The 15,820-nt window shown below is 42.9% G+C and overlaps 1 protein-coding gene, 1 non-coding gene and 1 pseudogene across 6 annotated transcripts in view; 2 read left to right on the top strand and 1 right to left on the bottom strand.

Annotated features, from left to right (window-relative positions):
* The window catches only part of CTPS2 (CTP synthase 2), a 94,620-nt gene that overhangs the window by 62,030 nt on the left and 16,770 nt on the right, over positions 1–15,820 (bottom strand). For all 5 annotated transcript variants that reach the window (XR_014141388.1, XM_081809123.1, XM_081809120.1 and 2 more), the window contains exons 5-8: positions 5,454–5,570; positions 5,128–5,211; positions 4,190–4,270; positions 1,264–1,415 (exon numbers count right to left, since the gene is read on the bottom strand). Coding sequence is in view for 4 of the 5 variants with exons in the window: in XM_081809123.1 (XP_081665249.1) it covers positions 1,264–1,415; positions 4,190–4,270; positions 5,128–5,211; positions 5,454–5,570 (434 nt within the window). In the remaining variant the exon portion in view is untranslated. The remainder of the gene's footprint in view (positions 1–1,263; positions 1,416–4,189; positions 4,271–5,127; positions 5,212–5,453; positions 5,571–15,820) is intronic.
* LOC145718002 (small nucleolar RNA SNORA63) lies at positions 7,321–7,451 on the top strand. The gene has a single exon (XR_014141522.1). It is a non-coding gene; the product is annotated as a small nucleolar RNA SNORA63 (small nucleolar RNA).
* On the top strand, positions 12,254–12,764 carry LOC102729444 (multiple coagulation factor deficiency protein 2 homolog pseudogene; annotated as a pseudogene).

Raw genomic sequence — 15,820 nt, 5'->3', positions numbered from 1 at the left:
TAAGTGTTTTCTCTCATAATTATCACAATGTGGGTACTAGTATACCCCTGTTATATGTGGATGGGAGAACAAGTCCAGAGAAGTTAAGTAATCCACCCAAACTCACACAGCTAGTGAGAGGAGAAGCTGGGATCTCAGTCCAGAGTGCCTGATACCAGAGCTTACTTTTTTTTTTAAATTTAAATACAAGTGACAAATAACCTTGTATTAGTTTCAGGGATACAACATAATGATTCAATGTTTGTATGTATCACGAAACGATCAGCACAATAAGATCTACTCCTTAGCAACACCAGAGCCGACATTTGTAACCACTGCCTCTCACCTAAGCTGCATGAAAAGCAAGGCAGTCAGGACTTTATGGAGTGATGCCTTTCTTTTACTAAATGTAGTAAAAGAAAATAGGTGACAGGAATTTAATTTCCATATGACTTCAAATGAGACAAGCCTCGCTGAAATTAATATCGTGGTCTTAAAGCTAGAACCTGTCTGAGGTTTTAATAACAATGCTGCCAGTTAATAACTGCAGGATGGAGCAATAATGATAGAGACTGAACCTCTCATTCAAAGGGGATTTTCTTTAGGAAATGTTATTCATGTCTTTTTTTTTTTTTAAGATTTTATTTATTTATTTGACAGAGAGAGAGAGGGAACACAAGCAGGGGGAGTGGGAGAGGGAGAAGCAGGCTTCCTGCCGAGCAGGGAGTCCAACGCGGGGCTCGATCCCAGGGGATCATGACTTGCACCAAAGGCAGACGCTTAAGGCTTAGCTACCCAGGCGCCCCTAGCCAAGTCTTTAAAGACAAGCAAAACAGGGGCTCCTGGCTGGCTCAGTTGGAAGAGCATGTGACTCTTGATCTCAGGGTCGTTGAGTCTGAGCCCCACATTGGGTATAGAGACTACTAAAAAATAAATAAGCTTAAAAAAAAAAACAAGCAAAACAAACAGCAAAAATCTGTGACATTTAAACATGTTTAAAATGTTCAGAAACTGAGAAATCAATCAAAATGCTTCCAGAATTAAAAAAAAAAAATCATTCTATCAATTCATTTTCGTTTAAGTAGAACGAAGTCAAAAGCTCCAGAAATCTTCAAAGAATACAGCAAAACACTCGACCAATGTATTAAAGCTTTAGATAAATCCAGACCAAAATATATACATACAGAAAGTCAATGTGACTTAGGTATACTTCAAAGTATGTCTCAATCCTACCCCCAAACCCAAGAATTATTAAAGATTACATTAGTAATTCCTTTCACGTACCTGTCAGCCATATTTCTCCACTTGAAAAGCAAATTACTTGCAGAATCACCAATGGGCAGATCCAATCTCTCTTTAAAATATTTAACAATGCCTTGTTCCTCCAGGAGCACAGGCACTCGGTATGTGGACGAAACATCATGGATACATATGACCTGATTAATGATGATAAAACACCATATTTAAATGGAACACCTCAAATATGGCACAAGAATGAGCTCAAGAATGAGCCAAAATTCAAGAGACATGGCAGTTCATTTATACTGATTGAAGAAAAGCAAGAGCCCGGTGACCCAAACAAGAGGCAGAATTAACACAAGCTTACTTTGATCTAATTATAAAACTCTTTGAACTCATTATTCCAATTCTGGAAACGTGGATACCATGGTAGAATAATTTTATATATATATCTGGTCTTTGTTCTCAATTCCTGGTACAAAGTTTCAAAAACCTTTGGAAATTCCTGAGTGACAGGAGTATCTTTATTATGCTAATGAGGTGACTTATGGTGGCCCCCTAGATGGCTTCAGGATGGGAGTTGGTCACCAGAAAACCCACGAAATTATACTGGAACTTTCAGCCACCTGACCTCCAAGGATAATAAGGGGGCTGGAGAATGAGTTCAATTAAGCGACCAATGGTTGACTCGATCATGCCTATATAATGAAACTCCCATTAAAAAAAATCTCTAGACACCAAGACTCAGGGGAGTATTCTGGTTGGTAAATCTACAAATGTACCAGGTACAAAAGCTCCTGAGCTTGTGATCCTCCCAGGCCTTGCCCTATGTATCTCCTTATCTGGCTGTTCATTTGCACTCTTTATGATAAAATGGTGATAGTAAGTATAACATTTTCCTGAGTTCCATGAGTCACTCTAGAGAATTATCAAACCTGAAGGGGTTATGGGAAGCCCAAAATCTGTAGTCAGCCAGGCAGAAGTATAAGTGGCTCAGGGACACTGGAAACTTGTGGCTGGCGACTGAAGTGGGGGGCAGTCTTGTAAAGAACTCAGCCCTCAAATTTGCAGAATCTGACGCTCATTCCAGGTAGTTAGTGTCGGAGTTGAATTACAGGACCCCAGCTGGTGTCAGAGAATTGGTGTTGAAACATGGATGCTCTATGTGTCCATATCCAAGACACATGGCCCAAGGCATCACCTAAGTCCAGGCTAAAGCAGTAACATTGAATATGTACACTGTGTCTTCTAAATGTGGGTGTGCGGTTCGTGTGTGTGTGTGTGTGTGTGAGAGTGTGTGTGTGTATTCATTTGTTGCTGTTGCTGCTGCTGGAGTGCTTTTGTCTCCTCCCTTCCTGTGGATAAATTTCAAGCACACATTGAACCCAGTCAAATTAATTATTACACCTGTTAGAGGAGAACAGCTCCTTTAAATGCCAGGTGGTATGGTTGTTTTTCACACTTACCCTAACGAGCTTTCACCACCCTGTCAAGTACATCCAAGGGACTACCGGCAGGCTTTTAAGGATCTGCCACATTCTAAATCAATGCCAAGAAATGTTCTGCTAACTCTATGCGTTCACTTGTGCATTCACCAAACTACTAATTAAAACTAAATCTCTGGGCAGCCCAAACTCCCACAGTGGAAGATATGGAATGTGGAACTATTTACTCATTTATCCTCCAGGCCAGAGAGAGATTTTTTTCAAGTGTCATGGTAACGATCACATCCATAGAGATGCCTCTGACCTCCACCCCTTCCTCAGGAAACCAGAGGAGAGGATCTTTAAATGCCAGTTCACCAGGAACCAAGAAACGGGAGCATTAACTCACATCAGAAAAAACGATGTGCTGAAAAATAGCTAATAAGCTAGCCTGTGGACTGCTGGGATAGAACATTCTTCGGAATCTATACTTCTATTGAAAACAGGCTCTGTATGGTCGGAAATGTGCACTCTTCCTTTCTCAGAGCCCTCAGTAACCCAACTCTGAAAACTGTATCAGGCAGGAGGCTGTGTGCTAGGCTGCCTCACGAGATACAGAAATCCGAGGAGATGGTTTTTAGGCTTCAAAGAACCCAGGGCTAATCTGAGGAAAACAAAGGGTTTCTGCCAAACTTCACCCTTTTCCTGAGCACCATTCATTATCACCTCTTCAACTCTAGCCAACTCCAATCCCTTACACCTAAGCCTTATGGCAAACAAGAGACAGATAAGAGAATGAAAGAAAAAAGAAAAAGCTCTCAGATACCCAGGTGGAAAGTCCCGCAGTACAGAGGACTTGAGCCCAAATCACGGTACAGTTTCTTCTTCTTTTTTTTTTTTTTTAAGATTTTATTTATTTATTTGAGACAGAGAGAATGAGAGAGAGAGCACATGAGAGGGGGGAGGGTCAGAGGGAGAAGCAGACTCCCTGCCGAGCAGGGAGCCCGATGTGGGACTCGATCCCGGGACTCCAGGATCATGACCTGAGCCGAAGGCAGTCGCTTAACCAACTGAGCCACCCAGGCGCCCCACGGTACAGTTTCTTTAGCAAGGAACTGAACTGAGGCCACTGATACACTCAGCAGCGATGGTGTGAATGGGGTCTGGGCAAAGTTAGGCTGTAACATATACAAGGAGAAATCACGGTGAAAGCAGTCAGTGTCCTGGAAAGACAAGACAAACAGAAGATAAGCAGGCTTCACGGGGTTCTCTCCCTGCAGGTTTGACTATTAAGTTCAAAAACCCACCTGGTTTTGTCCCTGTGACTTAAGGAATGATGATGCAAAGAAATATGTGATCTACCTAAGGAATCAGGAGTCTCAGATTGTTCACTTCAGGGCAAGGAATCCGTGGCTGGCTGGATATGAATCTCCCAAAGCTTTCATAAATGCCATGAAAAATAATACAGTAATTTAAGAGAGACCAAACATCAGCATCCGTAGAAGTGCCTGCCTGCAAAGCACTAAAAGCTAAAGAGCAGCACTCACCTGTTCGGGGTTCACGTGACAAAACATAGAAATCTTTTCCTTCACAGCCATTTCGATGGGTGTTGAACTTCGGCAGACAATCTGTCAAAGTCAGGTGTGCACAGGTCAGCAAGCAGGAATCCGGCTGTTCATGCCACCGTTCGTTTTCAGGAGGAGGCTATATTAATTTCTTCTTACAACCAGAGACTTGACCAAGTATGTACCTGTTCATTCTGGGCATGCCACTGGACTATTAGAAACACCTGAGTGCTAATATAAGCAATTACAATCAAACTCAACACAAATCTACCAGTAAGAGCTCAAAATGTCAAGGCATCTCTAGTAAACAAGAGTGAAGGCTCACAAATGTTGCCTCTTTAGAGGCTTGGCCCACTTTTTCTCTAAAGGGCCAGACAGTAAACATTGTAGGTTTTGCAAGTCAAGAAGCTACTGTCCCGATTACTCAGTTGTATCGCTGCAGTACAAAGGCAACTGTGGACAAACGTAAGCAGTAGACGGTACCATGTTCTAATAAAACTTTATTTACAGGCAGCAGGCCTGCAGGCCCTTATTTGCCAACCTCTGATCTAGACTGTTGGTGATAACTGGATTACCTGTTATAAATAAGAGCAGTGATAGCCCACCCTAGTGGGTATCAGGAAAATCCCCAAGGTCCCACCTCACACTAAAAGACCCAGGGACCATAAAAATGATAGGACATTGCACTTGCCCAGCTGTCAATGTGGCAATCACATGAGGACCTGGAGGAGAACAGATGGTCAATTTAGAAATGTGTGAAGCTGCCCTTGAGGATATGGGAATAAGCCTTCCCTGGCCCCTGGATACAAAGAGCTCAATGTCATAGGAACCACTTGAGAGATAGAAAGGACTTAGATGATGTTATAGATCAAGAAATGGAGGTCCTATTCCAAGAAATTTACCCATTCTCCGTAACTCACCAGATCAGGAGACAGGCCTAACCCCCTCAGCGCACGGACACTGTTTTGTGTGGGCTTGGTTTTTTGTTCTCCGGTAGCACTGGGCTGAAAAGAAATGGGTCACTGTCAGTATATTGGATATTTAGCTCTTCCGGATAATGAAGGGCTCCCTAGTTTAAAATGTGGAAAAAAACAGGCAGACAGTCTCTCCTCTGCTGTCCTGTCCGCTGTGCCCTTGCAGTGTATTCAATAAACTTCTATCTCCTTTTAAAAAAATGTGGAATAAACAGAATATCACAGGAAGATTTATAGGAGTTGCTGTCTACATACTTATCTGGAAAGCTCACCTGTGGCACAAGGCTAACATGGATATTACAGAAATTCTCTTTTTTTGCTTTAAACTGGAATTGTCTGAATGCTTCCACGAACGGCATCCCTTCAATGTCTCCAATGGTGCCACCCAGCTGGGAACGGGAAAAAAAAAAGACACACGTGACCTTCCACAGTATACAGACTAATAGAAACATTATTAATAAACAGAGCACAAGGGGCGCCTGGATGGCTCAGTCGTTAAGCGTCTGCCTTCGGCTCAGGTCATGATCCCAGGGTCCTGGGATCGAGCCCCGCATCGGGCTCCCTGCTCGGCGGGAAGCCTGCTTCTCCCTCTCCCACTCCCCCTGCTTGTGTTCCCTCTCTCGCTGTGTCTCTCTCTGTGAAATAAATAAAATCTTTAAAAAATAAATAAATAAATAAACAGAGCACAAGAACAGAAGTTTACAAATATACTAAAAATCATGGAATTGTATACTTAAAGCAGGTGAAATTTATGATAGATTCATTAAACCTCTGAAGCTGTTTGACATGAAACAGAAAAGCACTGTACATTTAAGAACAGCAGGAAGCAAAGGAAAGAGAGACAGGAGACTCGAAAGGAAACTAAGAAGAAAGGATGCAGGGTAACATAGCCAGGTAAGCAGGTAAGAGAATAGGCGGAACATCAGAAGGGAAAAGAAAGAGAGGTCAAGGAGGGCTTTAAGGGGTGCCTAGGGGAGCCTGGGTGGCTCAGTCTTTAAGGGGTGTCTGGGTGGCTCAGTCCGTTAAGCGTCCGACTTCTGGTTTTGTCTCAGGTCATGATCTCAGGGTCGTGGGATCGATCCCCACGTCAGTCTCCATGCTCAGCGGGGAGTCTGCTTGAGATTCTCTCTCCTTCTCCCTCTGCCCCTCCCCCCAAAAATAAATCAATCTTTATTTTTTTAAAGATTTTATTTATTTGACAGAGAGTGAGAGAGCACATGCAGGGGGAGTGGGAGAGGGAGAAGCAGGCTCCCCGCTGAGCAGGGAGCCCAATGCGGGGCTCCATCCCAAGACCCCAGGATCGTGACCTAAGCCGAAGGCAGACACTTAACTGACTGAGCTACCCAGGCGCCCCAAAAGGAAGGCTTTAATAGAAGGGAATTCATAAGCAGACAAAAAGATCCGGAGTATAGGCCACTGAGGAGTGAGATCAGGTAGTTTCCACCAGTGGTCCACTTGGAAGGTAGAACACAAATGCAGTGACTAGATGAGAAAGGTGGGAGCCATCTGGCTCTGCCTGATGTCCAACAGTGCTCTCTCACTCTCTCTTTCTTTCTCTCTCTCTCCCCCTCTCCATGTACACACACAGACACACACACACACACACACACACACACTCCTGCATGCTCTCAACAGTCTCTTTGCGATGGTGGTATTACTAGGATTAACTACTATTAAAACATGCTGGCTTTCTGAAACGAGTCCTACCAAAAGCCCCTATAATACTCCTGACAGCGTAATCCTTTGATAAATGTTAACTTAATTTACAGTGTGCTTCCAACAAGTAAGGCATTTTAAAGTAAGCATTTACTTTAGGATAAAATTTGCCTTAACCTACTCATCCTCACCATATTTAAATACTTAAAGGCTATCACATGGATTTTAAAATTAATTCTCTAGCATTTGAGGATCTACTGTATGCTCAACACTATAAATGAGGTGCTGAGAAGAATTTAAGACAACAGTGCTCCTAAGGAGCTCAGAATTTATCTAGGAAAATTAGGCAGAGGTAAAGAACAATAATCAAGAGTAAAACTTGGGGCACCTGGCTCAGTCAGAAAAGTGTGAGACTCTTGATGTTGGGGTCATGGGTTCAAGCCCCACATTGGGTGTAGACAGTATTTAAATAAATAAAACTTAATGCAGGATCTAGTTACAATGTAGCTGTAAAGTGCTGCCTTGTCTTTGCCCCCTGCTCAAAATAAAGCTGTTACCTTTCTAGCCCTGTCCGCCATGGTGCTTAGCAGCCAGGGATGCATGGTCTCAGACATGTTTACCAAGTAAAACACTGACTTGAGGGGCACCTGGGTGGCTCAGTCGTTAAGCGTCTGCCTTCAGCTCAGGTCATGATCCCAGCGTCCTGGGATCAAGCCCCACATCGGGCTCCCTGCTCAGCGGGAAGCCTGCTTCTCCCTCTCCCACTCCCCCTGCTTGTGTTCCCTCTTTCGCTGTGTCTCTCTGTCAAATAAATAAATAAAATCTTTAAAAAAAAAAAACAAAATAAATAAAACTTAAAAAAAAAAAGAGTAAAACTTAAGCACTAATTGAAATGATCTGGATGCTGAGAAGGAAAAGATCATGGCGGGACCAGTCCCAGAATCCACCGTCTTCTTTGGCTTCAGCTACCTAAGTAGGTCCAAAATCTACTACGAGCCCTAACCTCTCTTCCCAGCACAACTGGATTTTGGAGCCAACATGTCCTTGACATCCTGGATGGCTCAACAATTACTCAAACTTCGCACGGCCCAAACTGAACTCTCCCTGGGCCCATTTCTCTGAGTAGCGCCTCATCTTAGCAAAAGCATCTCTTCCCACTAACTAGTTCAAGCTGGCAGTCTAGAAACCATCCTTGATCCCTCCCTTTTCGTCACCTGATCCAGTCTGTGGGTCATACCTGCGAAACCTCTTGAAAATCTCTCCACTGCTCTCTATATCCAGGGCTACCACCATAGACACCCACGCCAACACCAATCTAAAGCAATCTAAAGCAGGGGGTGGTGACTATGGCCTGCTGCTTGTTTTTCTATATAAAGTTGTACTGATTGGCACAGAGCTATGGCATTCACTTACATATTGCCCACGGCTGCTTTCACACTGCAACGGCAGAGTTGACTCTCTGACCCGCAAAGCTAAACATATCTACTATCTGGCCCTTTATAGAAAAAGTTGGCTGACCTCCCCCCCATGTAAATGGCCTCCGAGCTTCTACCCTCTCCTGTCCTACCATCAAATCATTTGCCACACACCAGCAGAGTGATCTTATGAAAACTCAGAATATTAAAAAACAAAAACCTCAGAATATAGCTCTCCTGTGTTTCGACCCTCAGTGGCTCACTGCTTCACTAAAAATGAAATCGAAATTCCTTGAGGATCTGGCCCTTGCATACGTTTCCTTTTTTTTTTTTTTTAATTTTTTTTTTTTTTTTAAGATTTTGTTTATTTGCGAGAGAGAGAATGAGAGACAGAGAGCATGAGAGGGAGGAGGGTCAGAGGGAGAAGCAGACTCCCCGCCGAGCAGGGAGCCCGATGCGGGACTCGATCCCGGGACTCCAGGATCATGACCTGAGCCGAAGGCAGTTGCTTAACCAACTGAGCCACCCAGGCACCCCCCTTGCATACGTTTCTAATGTCGTCTCATGCCCCTGCTCACCACACACTTCCCCCCCTACTCCCCACACACACTCCCTGTACTTCAGCCCCACTGGCTTTGCAGGTCCTCAGATGGGCCGCTCTCTTCTTTCCTACCCCTTAAGCCCTCCTACCCTCCTTCTTTACGTATATCTATCTCCTCCTTATCCTTCAGCCTGAAAAGCTAGGTCTTTCTCAGAAAGCCAGACCTTGACCACCCCCCTAAAGCAGCCTCCCTCCGACCGCTCCCTATCACAGCCCTGTGTCTGCGCCCTTCCTACTAACTCAGCACCAGGTGCCATTATTTCCTGTGTGTTCTCATTTCCTGCGTCTCACCCCAAGAAGCGATAAGCCCCATGAGAGTAGGAACATGCCTGCCCTGCTCCCCACCCTATCGCTGGCACAAGCCCAGCTCCCTGTACATGGCACTGGAGTTGAAGGGGTTCAGGACAGGTCTCACAGAAATATGCCACTTTGCCATGAAGATTATTTTGAGTTAAAAGCAATCAAAACCCAGCAGATTCAGCTGCCTACATTTACACTGGAAAGTGGGGAATCCCGTACCAGGAAGAGAGCCATGGCCAGAGGCTCCTCTTTACCTAAGGAACTTAGCTGCATAACAGGGAAGTCTTCGTTTCCCAAACATCTCCTCTGCCTCTCTGCAAATGGCCTTCCTCCCCTTTGTATCCTCTAGGACTCTACCCCTCTCCTTGGTTCAGGATATCATATAAGCCTCATTTTGCCTGGCTGCTTTGGAATCTCTCATGTTTATACGGACTTTCTGTACATATGTAATTAAACCTTTGTTGGATTTTCTCCTATTAATCTCTTTCATGTTAGTTTGATTCTTAGACCAGCCAGAAGAACCTTGAAGGGTAAAAGTAAAATTTTCCCTCTCCAACAGGGTTTAGCTTAGTGCTCATTCCAAGACAGAAGGGTCTCAAAATTCAATTATAAGCCCTAGGTAACAGCATTCTAGTACCTGTTACCATAATTACAATGGAATCAAACTAAGAAATCTCGGGACTACATTGCTACAGAAAAAAAATTATTCTTCATTAATTTTAAGTCAGATAACAAAACATAATTAAAATTCAAGCTTCCTGGGGTGCCTGGGTGGCTCAGTCGTTAAGTGTCTGCCTTTGGCTCAGGTCATGATCCCAGGGTCCTGGGATCGAGCCCCGCATCGGGCTCCCTGCTCGGTGGGGAACCTGCTTCTCCCTCTTCCACTCCCCCTGCTTGTGTTCCCTCTTTCGCTGTGTCTCTCTCTGTCAAATAAATAAATAAAATCTTTAAAAAAATAAAATAAAATAAAATTCAAGCTTCCTGGGTATGGAACAGATAGAAATATGTGACCTTTCTGTAGGAGAATGACAAACTTAATTATGAAAATCCTAGAAATATCACATGCAATCAGGAAATTGGCAGGGGGTGAGGGGCTGAAGTGCTCACCAACTACAATGTACCAGAATCTAATGAGAAAAATTTTTAGGAAGAAAAAGGTCTGCACTTAAACTAAACCATATGGGGACACCTGTTTTTTCATAGGTGTACTCTGGTAATCAACAGGCAATCTGAAAAAAAGGGAGGCAAAAAACTTTAAACATTATCCACTTCTGCCCTCACATGGCTTATAGTGGTACTGTACTCTCTCAGCCAATTTGGAAGGTCTTATTACCGGGATCAGAAACCTTCAGTATTGGGGGGTGGGGGGATGGGTTAGCCTGGTGGTGGGTATTGAGGTGGGCACGTTCTGCATGGAGCACTGGGTGTTATGCACAAACAATGAATCATGGAACACTTCATCTAAAACTAATGATGTAATGTATGGGGATTAACATAAGAATAAAAAAAATAGCTGTCATTATCTAATAAAACATAATTTATTTAAAAAAAAAAAAGAAACCTTCAGTATTATTACTAGAATACACCTAAGTTAATTATTTCCCCACACAACAAAGAAAATAACACCTATAACAATATTTTAAGATTTATCCAAAGTTGAAATTGAAGCAACAGCAAATTTATGAGATGTGCAATGTCTGCTTTGCCTTTAAGGAAAGGATTCTTTTATGAAATGAAAAGAGAGACAGAAAAAGAAAGAATTTATTTCTTTAAGCCAGGCATAAATCATTTCAGGTTTATGTGGAGATGACCTGGACTTATTAACAAATAAAGCCTGTTAGCTCCACTAGTCTGAAAAGTAAGAGCCTCACAAAAAGGCTCTGGAGACATTTCAACCACTTCTACATGGTAAAACTGAAAAGTAGCTTGGTGGTCCTTCAAAAGCTTAAATCATGCACGAACACATATGTTGAGCAGAACTTAAAACGAACCCAAAAGGATACCTGACTTAGTGTCCAATAAGCCAATATAAACACTAGGGTTATATGAAGAAGGAATGTTATGCTGGGGACAACTTGTCAGTTTCTGTTTCCATGAAATTAAAAATGAAGACCATGAGTTCCCAAGAACAGGAGTCATATCACATTTGCCTTTATACGCCTAGCAGCTATCAACGGGGCTGGTGCATATTAAGTACTAAATTAATGTTTTTTAAGCCAAAAAAGTCAATTTAAGAGCAGGATGGAAAAATAATAATAAAGACCATAGACATGAAAGAATAATATGCAAGTACAGACCTAAAATGTTTGCCTGTTGTTTCCTGGGATGGAAATTTCAGTTTAATTTGAAATGTCCTTGGGGTGCCTGGGTGGCTCAGTTGGTTAAGCGTCTGCCTTCAGCTCAGGTCATGATCCCAGGGTCCTGGGATGGAGTCCCACATTGGGCTCCCTGCTCAGGAGGGAGCCTGCTTCTCCCTCTCCCTCTGCCTGCCACTCCCCCTGCTTGTGTGCGCTCTCTCTCTCAAATAAATAAATAAAATCTTTAAAAAATTTTTTGAGATGTCATTGAGAATTCTTGATTTTATTGTACAAGTGGAATCTTGGGTCTCAATCTATAGTATACATCTTTGTAAAATGATGACAAAGAGAATCAGATGCGCTGACCCCAGAAAGAAACATAAAAGCTTTCTTCAAGGATGATTCTCAAAAAATAATAGCTAAGGGGCGCCTGGGTGGCTCAGTCGTTAAGCGTCTGCCTTCGGCTCAGGTCATGATCCCAGAGTCCTGGGATGGAGCCCCACATCGGGCTCCCTGCCCCGCGGGAAGCCTGCTTCTCCCTCTCCCACTCCCCCTGCTTGTGTTCCCTCTCTTGCTGTCTCTCTCTGTCAAAATAAATAAATAAAATCTTAAAAAAAAAAAAATAGCTAAAAAACTGAGAACATGAAAACGAAGTGTTAAGAAGGCTCATCCTAAGGCCAAATTGGGCTTATATTTTAATGTCATCCAAAGGCAGCTCAATTACACTACAAAAATAGATTTCCCTCAAGTGGGGGGACGGAGCCAAGGGGAAGCATTCTGGGGGCGGGGGGGGTGCTGGCGAGGCTCCTGCCGGAAGGCTTCGTGTTTGGGGAAAACAGCTTGGAAACAGGGCAGCGAGGGTACTGGCGGCCATGAGATCTCTGCGGCTGCTCAGAACCCCCTTCCTGTGTGGCCTGCTCCGGGCCTTTTGCGCTCCAGGTGCCGGGGCTGAGGAACCTGGGGCCAGCTGCTCCCAACCTGGCGGCGTGGGCCTGGATAAGAATACAGTGCACCGCCAAGAGCATATCATGGAGCATCTAGAAGGTGTCATCAACATACCAGAAGCAGAGATGTCCCCACAAGAACTGCAGCTCCATTATTTCAAAATGCATGATTATGACGGCAGTAATTTCCGTGATGGCCTAGAACTCTCCACAGCCATCACTCACATCCATAAGGAGGAAGGGAATGAACAGGCCCCACCAACGAGTGAAGCTGAACTGATCAACTTAATAGATGGTGTTCTGAGAGCCGATGACAAGAACAATGATGGATACATTGCCTGTGCTGAAATTTGCCAAATCACTGCAGTAGACATTGTTTGGCCATCTAGTTATATGTAAATGTGACCGTTATAATGGGATCGAACACTTTGGGTAATGCAGAATAACTCATTTCCAACTACTGGGATAGTATTTTTGGTAAAAACCTGCAGCAGTTTATTACGCTGGGGTGAGAAAGAGAAATCAAGAGAAATATAAGACAAATGGGACATACTGTAGTCCCCAAGTACTGTTCAATCTCTTACTGGACAAGGGCTTGATTAAAGAATCCTTTTAAGAATATTGGATAATTGGAGGGCGCCTGGGTGGCTCAGATGGTTAAGCGTCTGCCTTCGGCTCAGGTCATGATCTCAGGGTCCTGGGATCGAGTCCCGCATCGGGCTCCCTGCTCCTTGGGAGCCTGCTTCTCGCTCTGCCTCTCTCTCTCTCTCTCTCATGAATAAATAAATAAAATCTTTAAAAAAAAAAAAAGAATATTGGATAATTGGAGCATCAAGTACTCAGGAACTTGACTGTAGAACATCGCTAGTCTCTAGGTTTTCATTCATGCTACCTGAAAAGTAACACAAGCTTTGCCAAGTGGACACACTTTTCAGTAACAGGGAAGGAGTAGCATAAATGTCAAATGTTTCCCCTGGTAGATCCTGTCTCTTCAGGTAAACACGATCAGTATTCCGCAAAGATCCCCCGGCCTGAATGATGACGTGCCCTTGGGCAGGGGAATATTAGGCTATTTCAAAGCCACTGCATAAGAAGGCTGCGAAATATTGAGTTCAGCTAACCTTAGAGTCTAAGATTCTGTATCTTCTGGCACTTTGGAAACGATACACCATTGACCTAAGTGATTAACATTTTTTAGTGTTTCTTTTTTTTTTTTTTTAAGATTTTATTTATTTATTTGACAGAGAAACATAGCAAGAGAGGGAACACAAGCAGGGGGAGTGGGAGAGGGAGAAGCAGGCTTCCCACTGAGCAAGGAGCCCAATGCGGGGCTCGATCCCAGGACCCTGAGATCATGACCGGAGCCGAAGGCATTCGCCTAACCAACTGAGCCACCCAGGCGCCCCCATTTTTTAGTGTTTCAATATTTTATAGAACTACTGCCTCATCCTTTCTTTTATGTCTTCTTCAATTTAGGAGAGACCTTGAATTTGAAAGCATTCTTTGTTCTTATCATTAGCAAATGTTTTAGCTTTCTTGATACTTGTAAATTTAACCCTTGTTTCTAGGGTTTGTTTTTGCGGTTGAGAAACCATTAGGAATGCAAGGACTATATTCCTCCTGCTTGGTGCCATGGGGGGTAAAGCTACGAGCTGGTCTTGCCTAAGTGAGGAGTGAGATCACCAAGCACCAACTGCGGCAAGCTATATTCAGAAGGGATCGTGTTTAAATGACCTCTTCTACCTTAAATACATGAATTCTTTCAGATCAGGAAAAATTAGAAAAAGAAGCCTAAAACGCTTAACAGTGCAAATCTCAATAATGGTTGAAAATGAGAAGCAGCTGCAAATTGTAATTTGGTTTATTGGATGTGATGAACGTGCTGGGATGGAAAACCCAAAATGATGGTTGAATGGGGAAAAAACTGCATAGGATTTGCTGTAAGATGTATAGAGACTTATTTTCTTTATTAAAGTATTCCTATAAGAAAACATGGTTTCGTGTGTCAAGTATTTGTGCAATCAGAGCTGAATTGTAAACTATTCTTGTAATATCCCGTTATTTCGAAAGATTTATATACTGAATCCTGGATATATGAAAAATAAAAACGATGAAACAAAAAAATAGATTTCCCCCTTCTCCTTTTTTGTAATTATTTTTTTAATGTTTTTTAAAAAGAAGAGCAGAGGCAAAAACATCCATACACATGAGCATTTGGAAATTTTCCTGTGATTAAGGTTAATAGTCTTAAAAAAAGGGGGGGGCTATTCTTTCACCTACAAAAACTAAAAGAAAGAAAATAAATTACTGGAAAAGTCATACAAATGTTCAGGTTTAGAAAATTGGTCATTACTTTTGGGCCAGAGACTGGTTCTTCTTCAGGGAAAATGGACACATTTTGGATCCCTTACCTTTTCTATTGCTAGAACAGCAAAAACCAGTGAAAGTGCTAGACCAGCACTGTCCAATAAAAATAAAAATATAATCTTAATGTTTTTTGTTGCCACATCTAAAAGAACAAAAGTAAACAGGAGAAATTAATTTTAACATTATATTTTATATAGCCCAATATATCCAAAATGTTATTTTGACATATCACCAATTTTTTAAAAAATATTAGGTATTTTACATTCTGGGTTTTTTTCATGCTATTTTTGAAGCTCAGTGTGTATTTAAATTTCACAGCAAATCTTGGGGCTCCTGGGTGGCTCAGTCGGTTAAGTGACTGCCTTTGGCTCAGGTCATGATGCTCAGCGGGAAGCCTGCTTCTCCCTCTCCCACTCCCCCTGCTTGTGTTCCCTCTCTCGCTCTCTCTCTGTCAATTAAATAAATAAATAAAATCTTTAAAAAAAAAATTCACAGCACATTTCAATTAATCCCTCTCCTGTCAGTTTGATTCTTAGTCTGGCTAGAAGGACCTTGAAAGGGACAGGAATTCTCGCTCCCCAACAAAAAAGTAAAAAGCAGGAGTCCTGTACCCCACCTCTTCGCTTCCAAATCCAGATTCCACAAGGTAAGCGTTTTAACTCCTCTGTTCATGATTTCTTCTGCTGGTTTCTATCACATCTCTAAACACCATCTCTCTCAACTCTTTCTTGACTTGCCCATTTCAGACACCTTCTACAATAACACAAAAGTGGACTTCTACTGTAACAGATGAGGCTGGAGCTCTCTGCTGCCCCATCCCCAGATCCCAATCTCAGTTGTTAGTTGTACTGGTTACTTTACTAACCTGAGATATTTTTACCTCTTTTTCTGCCAACTACTACCGATATCTGTAGCTGCCTCACAGTGGAAAATGAAGTTCTTATCTCCCTCCCTCCCTCTCCAGCACCCCTCCACACCTCCACCTCAAAGCTGACATTTACAACCCTGCTTTGAAGCCTTCTCTGATGCATCTTGGGGATTGATTCTAAAACTCGAAAA

Source organism: Leptonychotes weddellii, chromosome X, assembly GCF_054177405.1.
Source record: "Leptonychotes weddellii isolate Sample4059 chromosome X, ASM5417740v2, whole genome shotgun sequence".
Taxonomy (NCBI): Eukaryota; Metazoa; Chordata; class Mammalia; order Carnivora; family Phocidae; genus Leptonychotes; species Leptonychotes weddellii.
Note: the sequence above shows the minus strand (reverse complement) of the source record. Positions and strands in the feature narration are given on the sequence as shown.